Below are 7,659 nucleotides of genomic sequence, written 5' to 3'. Positions count from 1 at the left end.
ATATACACACACACATTCCTTGATAGTTGAATAAATAGCTTCACATTTAAATTTTCATGAAGGTAAATGCAACTGTTAACATTCCTAGCAATCAAACTTAGTCCACATCATAGTATATTTTGAGCAAATCCTGCACATCACTGAGAACTTCTGTGTGCTCAATTTAGGGTACTAATAACAACCTAAACATGTGTGCAAAATTTGTACAAAATGCTGTGTGATCTAAAGGAGCTGCATAGCAGATGGTGTGGACCTTGTGGGCTGCACAGTGTATGCCTCAAGCCATCAGCTTTGCCTTTGAAGATGAAGCGGACCTAGAAATCCAAGAATAAGCAGGCCTTGCTGTGCTCCACGGAAAGCTGACTTACAAAAATAGACCAGATTTGCCCTCGAGTTGGCCTCTTGGTTTGAAGGATTGATTCATACATACTAGGCACTAAAAAAAATTCATGTTCATTTTAATAAAACTCGTAGCAAATCTTGCTGCAGAGGAAGCTTTCAGAGCGCATGTGCACAGCTGGAATTGGTATTCACTTTCACAGTCACTTATTAGGTATTAATGGTCAGGTTTATATTATTAGCCCAGTTGGTTATTCAACTTGTGCACCACAAGAAAATAATAAGAATAATTTCATGAAGAAGGGTGTCCTGTGCATGCCATTAAGACATGGATGAAGCAAAATTTTACTTGACTAAAGTAAGTTGAATAAGATAAGCTCGAAGTCATTTTTCTAACAATAACTAGAGTGTGGTATTCTTCAGCTCTTCAGTGGAGGTACCTGTTTAGTTTGAAGGACTAGCAAAGCTTTCTTTCATTATTATTTTTTCCACTCATGTATCTGGTACAGCGTCTCACTACCCAGCTGAGTCGTAGCGGTCCTCCTGGTTTCAGCCTTCCCAGAGCTGGGATTACAGGTGTGCGCCACTGCGCTCGGACTTGGTCACCGGCTCAGCATGCCCCAAGGGTGGGGCTGGCATGTCAGGTGAGACTGGGGATCGAACCCTGGTCCCTGCACTTGCCAAAACAGGCCCTTAGTTTACTGAGCCATCTTGCTGGCCCTGAGAAGCTTTCTTTAGTAGAGCAACAGAAAAAATTGGCTTTTTCTTTACTTTTATGTGTACTATTCGAAAAAAATAAAATATTTTAAAAGCATTGTGAAGTGATGCTATAATACAGGTACCATACTTATGGCCTTTTTTAGAGTTAATCTTATTTTAAAAACACATATTTTAAAGCCTAACTTACTCCCTGTGCACAAGGGCTTTGTGCTTGCGCACGCCCACATCGATGACCGCTGCAGTCTCTCATTGCAAGATGGCTTCCCTGCTTGCTTTGTCAGCATTTAAAGAACACTCCAAGGTCCTCTATGAGCAGTACTTTTAGAGAGAAGATGGCAAAGCTGTCCCAAGTGGCAGTATATTTCAGTGGCTTTGTGAATCACTTGTCATTGGATGAGGTGAGGGACTCCCACCTGATGGTGCCTGCTTATAGGAGGAAGCTCAGTGAATTAGGTAGACCCCGTGTGCGTGCTTGGGTGAACAGCAGCCCGCCAGACCATCTCAAATAACCCCGTCCCTGCTCTTGCCTAGAATTTAGGAACTTGGGTCCACTGTATGGGCCAAGGTCAGAAGCCTGGTGGGGAGCCTGCATTCAGTCCAAGCTCACAGCCTGCCTCTCTGTGGTAAAGCAGAGATAGTCATGCCCCATTTTCTCTGCTGCCTGATCAAGTTTTCATGGGATGCTTTTGATGAGCCGGTGGTCTAAAATTAAGGGCAGGCTGTAGCACGCATGCCCCCACTCTCTTACTCCTCTCAGCGGTACTGTTAACTCCACCAAGGCAAAGGATTTTGCGACGAGAACGATGGGCGGCTACCCACCAGCTCGCCTTGTGTGTCTTTTGCAGGAGTCCTCTGGAACCTATCGTCATGTGACGCGCTCAAAATGCCAATCATCCAGGACGCCCTGGCGGTGTTGACCAACGCGGTGATTATCCCGCACTCGGGCTGGGAAAACTCCCCACTGCAGGACGATCGGAAAATACAGCTGCATTCGTCACAGGTGCTGCGCAATGCCACTGGGTGCCTAAGGTAAGTCCTCGGGCAGGGACCTCCTCCCCCCGCTTCCCCTGGCGTCTTCCCCGGTGGTGGACGAACACTCTCCGCAACTCTAAGTCCTGCACTCCTAAGGAGCAGGCTGCCCTCCAAGGTGAATGTCGATGGAGCCTAGGAAGCTAGCCAAAAGCATTTCTAGTCACACACTGAAAGGGTATAATCATCTCCCTCTACAGCAGTGTTGGACTTATTTAGCATGGTTTCTAAAGTTTAGGGCAAAATATAAGTGTTTTTATTCCAACCTCAAATAAGTCACATTCTTAACTGCAAATAATAGTTCAGAGTAATGTGGCAGACTTTCATTCACATAACCAGGCAGCCCATTTGCTCGGGGAGAGTCTATAACAGATATGTGGAGGCTACAGTTAACTATCACTGGTAGCTGTTTTTATTGATTTTTTTTTCCACCTGCCCCTAAGAGTCTATAGTTCTGGGCTGCAGAGGTAGCTCAGAGGTCTAAGCGCCTGCCTAGGCAAGCACAGGGACCCAGGTTCAATCACTGGTGCCTCATGCCATGCTGGCTCTGCTACGAGTGCACCAAGTTGGCCACAAAATGAGGCGTGGCAGAGCAGGCCTGTAATCAGAGCCCTGGGAGGCTGACACAGAGAATCACTAAAAGTATGAGCTGCATAGCAAGACCCTATACCAAATATATAATTTAAAAAAAAACCAAAATCTATAATTCTTAGAAATTGCTCTTTAATAAGGCTCGATATGTTAAATGCTTTTTTTTTAAATACTGAAATTTGTAAATGTGGGGGCTAGGGAGATGGCTCAGTAGAATAAGTGCTTCCCTGGCAAGCGCAAGGGTCTGAGTTCAATCCCTGGTTCTGCAAAAAAAGAAAAGAAAAGAAAAGAAAAGAAAAGAAAACGAGAAAGTTGTAAATGTGTGGTCATTCTGTCATAATGCATTTTTACAAACCTGAGATTCCAGAAATCTGCTGGGTTTCTTAGAATGATACTTACTTTTCATTTAATTTTTATTCTTGGGGAAGAAGATCGTAATCAATATAGCTGTAAACTTTAGAACCTGTGCCCCTGAGGATGGTGCATTTTGTACCCAAGTTGGAAATCTTCCTGCTGAAATAAATAATGGGATGGAGGCAAAATAGACATGGTTGAAAATACCTAGTCAAAGAAACTGCGTCAAATCCAAAAGATACAGCACTACTTTAGCTGGGACGGCTTAAGCTGCTGTCTCTCCTGCACGTCATCCTTTCCTACGTACAAAGCCCAGTCTGTGCCAGGGAGGAAGAGAACCACCTTGGTGACATTAATAATAATCATCTCATGAATATGCATAGCGATGCTGTCAGCGTGCAGTCTTGAGAGGGCACCTGCCTTGGTGTGGGAGTGTGTGCTCAGACACAGGTAAAGACGCGGCCTCCTGAGCGCTTGCACACACTCCCAGGCAGGAGGAGAAGTCCACAGACAGCTCAGCTTTTTCTCCAGGTCACGCAATAATGAACTTTTGACGTGATCTCTCTGGGTAGTCTCTATTATAAGCCAAATTTACAGTTCTCCAAAATACTCCATGGTGGCATCTATTTTATGAGTTCTAAAATCCCTTCAGAAACCTCTTGCCTGGATGGAAGAAATATAACTCTTCCAGAGCTAAAACCGTCGGCACTGCCTGCACTTGAAGCTTGCCTTTTTGATTTTGGTTCTTTGCACCTATTGCAAGTACATTTTTCATTCCCAGTATCCTTTACTTCCTGTGGAAGCAGATGCCTGGGACTCAATTGTAAAAGTGTAGTCAGTGAAGACCCGGGTAGCTCTGCCTGCTGAATTTTGTCGGCCTAACGTAATAGCATGACAATGCCTCTCTGATGCTGGGCTTTGAGGATGTAGGGCATTGCCATTAAGTGGCTACAGTCAGCACCGTGGATGATCACGTGTCATGGGTCCCCTTTTTGTACGTCTGCTGGCTGAGTTTGACATCTAGTGTGTGACCCAGAACAAGGTTAGGTCAGAGCACAGTGCTCCTATCACTCTCTCGCTGTTTACACAGAGGCTCCATCGCCCTCACTGCTTCCGCTGCCGACTAGAAGTAGAGCATCATGGAGAGCAGACAAGGAGGATGTCTTCCTTGGAGAGAATCTCTTGTAGCCAGATCAGGTTTTCGTAGCCAACATACCCTAAGGATTAGTGATTTATTACCTTCCTGAGTTTATCATATGAAAAGCAAAGCAGAACTCATCCATGTGTATCAATTTCTCCTCTATTTCATTAAGAATCTTCCTTCCATCAAAAAGACATGTGACTTCTCCTCTCTTATATGAATGTATTTATGAATCGCGCCACATTAATGAACGGGCTGGAAGGGAGAGGAAGGAAATGGCCCCAGAAAAGGTTAAGGCGAATTTGTTAAGTGAAGACTAGGGGAAATAAAGTTTGGAAGAACTTTTATTTTCTCCATTTACTGAGAGAGTGTGGGAAACACACCCAGATGACTACACGTGTCTATGTCCTGCCATAAGATTTTTGATTTCCGTAAGTGAATTTATTTTTTATTTTCCCAACAACTCGTAGATGTTCATGAAATTACTCCTTGTGCTGCTTCTCCTTCCAGAAGTGTTATCTCATGAGCACTTGCTGAGCACCTGCTGTATGCAAAGGGATCCAGGGAGACAGAGATAGACCTTCCTAGAAGAGAGCAACACCCTGAGTAGTGCAGGGGCAAAAACTGGGAAGGGTGACTCACTCAGCGTGGTTCAGGTGAATCGGATGCAAACCAAATCAACTTCAGGGATCGGGTTCGGTATTGACCTTTCAGAGAAATGTGGTCAGTTCTCATTCAGTTTACAACAGGAATCATGGAAAGAATTAAGTTTATGAACCACCGTACCACTGTATGGTTTTATTTTCATGCTTATTAATTAGCACATGTTTATGAAGTCCTAAAGAATCATCCTGACCTGAACCACACTGGAATTCTTGTCCACACTACCCATGACACACCAAAGCAATATAAAGTTAGACCACATTCAGTTGGCAGTGTAGCTTGCTCTACGGCAACCAGCAAACCAGCTGGCCCACGGGCACCACTCCTGTGAGTCTCAGCCCCATTAGTTTGCTTCTTAGTGTTTTGTGAGTGGCATCCACATGGGCAGCAACCTTTTCAGCGCCAGTTCTTTGCTTTTCTTCTTAGTATTTTTGTTGCTGAGATACAACAAGGACACTCACATTTTTTAGGAGGAGAGGTTTAGTTCAGCTCACGGTTTCAGGGGACTCAGGCAATGGTTGGCTTACTGGAAGGCAGGGACATCACGGAGGAAGGGCCTGGGAGAGCCAAGATGCATGGTGCATGTTGTCGGGACAGCACAACAGAGGAGGACTGCCAGAGAGAAGGCAGCCAGGACTGGACAGAGCACCAGAGGCTGCACCTCCCTGACTCACATGGCGTGCTTTGCTAACCCCAGGCAGCTCCAAGCCAGTGAAGCTGACCCAGCTGTGCTTAACCACCACAGCCGCCCCTTCTTTCCCTCTGGAGCTCCTCTCCTACGGCCTTGACTTTCCCTTTAATGCTCCTGTACTCAGTCCCAAGACGGGCAATGTGCAGTGGTGGTAGCGTCGATGTGGCGCAGCCCATTGGGAAGGGATTGTTGTGCTGCTCAAGGTGCTGTGGCTCATTCTCTTGAGATCCATTGCTGTAACAAAGGGGAATGTGGCCCCTGAGCCTCCCCAGCCTCCTGTCCTGCTCTGTGATCTCGTCCCTTTGCACAGTCGTCATTGTTTTGCCGTGTGCCCTGAGGTCATCATCACAGGACCAAAAGGATGTGTGCATCCCATCATGGACCTTCAGTCTCCAGAACTGTGGCCCAGATGACAGTCCTGTCTTTATAAAGTAGCCAGATGAGGCATTTAGTTGCAGCAACAGAAAATCGACTCACACAAGACTTAAGTACGGAATGGTATATGTTAGGAACTTTGTATTGCCTTAAATCTGCATGTAGATAATTGGGGTTATGGATAACATTTAAAAAAAAAACCAGGCTGTGCATAAAGGAGCATTCCACACAATGATGTTGACATAGCTTTTCTATTACTTAGATGCTTCCATTCATTGATGATCTCAAGACAAGTTGATATTTTGGGCTAGTTCTATAGCCATACTTTCAGGAATGTGTAAAGAAAATAAAATACAATAATGCTCTTTTCCTGGGATAGTCTTTCCTATACCCATGCAGTTCACCAACCAGCCAAAATACCGCATGACAGGGAAAGGTAGTTGTAGATTACTCCTGGAAATCATCGCTCTTGATTTTCATTCCTAGCACAATGGAGCTTGCTTATATCACTTTCAGATAGGAAGCTAAGGATGAGCAAGGAATAGCCTATTCTAAAGACTACAACCTTTTCTTCTTTTTCAGAAAGGAAAATATAGATTTTAACAATGTAAGTCACTGCTTTCAAATGTCCAAAAGATCATCAGAGAGGAATTTCAGTGAGTGAGGAGAGTAAGCTTGCACTGTGGTAAGCCAAAGCTGAAAAGCTGGAACATCCCAGCTTTAGGTAACATCATGCTCTGAACAGGCTCTGCCCACTTCCCTGTGCCTCCTGCTGGCCTGAGTATTGTCCAGTACTGGTAACAGTTCCCACCCCACCCAGGATCCAGAAAGGGCCCCCATCATGGGGGCACCCCGGGGAGCAGGACCACTTCCCTTTTTGGCTTTCCTCAGGAGGCAGGGAAGAGTCATGGCATGTTGAGATAGCAAAAACATAAGGACCTGTGAAACACAAAAAGAAAACTTCATTCCCTTTGTCTCTTTCTATTTAAAATTCATCTGGGGACAGGAAATGGAATTTTTCTCAAGCAGATCTATTTGTTCCTCAAGTATCTGTTGCTCACTTTTTAAAAAAAGGACAGAAATGGAAAAAAAAAATCTCTTCAATTTTGTTTGGAGGACCAAAGTCACAGTGGCTGGGTTATGGGATAAGACAGCAGGCACCAGAGCTGGAAGTGATCGGGACCTGGGTCAGGGAAGGACGCCTCCAGCCCCCCTGTGTCCATCCAGATCACTTCATTCCCTCCTTCATTCCATCCCCTTTGCTAGTTATTTCTTCTGCTCTCATTCTGCTGCATCCAAGCTTTAATGTTTAATAAAAGCCAGCTTAAAATGTGGCTCAAAATAAATGTGGCGAATGAAAGGCTTAGAACACACGTATGAGGGAGGCTGTTTGCTCATCTTTTCTTCTGAGTTTTCTAACAAAGGATTGCTCCGAGGAATTGACTTCCTGAGTTTAGACCTGAAATAGACTCCGTCTCTGTTCATGATTGCTTTGTTGTGCAATCAGCAGAATCAAGCACTCCTCTGCTCCCGGGGCTGGTGTAATCATTACCTGCATCAGGAAGTGTGGCCTGAGGGCGCAGGGCCTGGACGCTGAGTGGCGGGCAGGCTGGGTCTGTCTGCCACCGCCTGCAGCTGGGATCAGTGTGGCAGGTGTGCGAAATAAGGCCAACTCCTGTCCACTTCTAACCCTAGAATGCAACCTTATTTGGAAGTAGGATGTTTGGAGCTAGAATTAGTTAGGATCAGGTCACGC

General features: G+C 45.3%; 1 protein-coding gene across 1 annotated transcript in view; it reads left to right on the top strand.

Moving 5' to 3' along the window:
* Positions 1-7,659, top strand: part of Ctnnd2 (catenin delta 2) — a 927,345-nt gene that overhangs the window by 739,372 nt on the left and 180,314 nt on the right. The window contains exon 14 of the mRNA XM_004625202.3: positions 1,905-2,088. Within this exon, the coding sequence (XP_004625259.2) occupies positions 1,905-2,088 (184 nt within the window). The remainder of the gene's footprint in view (positions 1-1,904; positions 2,089-7,659) is intronic.

The sequence above is a fragment of the Octodon degus genome, unplaced genomic scaffold (assembly GCF_000260255.1).
Source record: "Octodon degus isolate 3935 unplaced genomic scaffold, OctDeg1.0 scaffold00008, whole genome shotgun sequence".
Classification (NCBI taxonomy): Eukaryota; Metazoa; Chordata; class Mammalia; order Rodentia; family Octodontidae; genus Octodon; species Octodon degus.
Note: the sequence above shows the minus strand (reverse complement) of the source record. Positions and strands in the feature narration are given on the sequence as shown.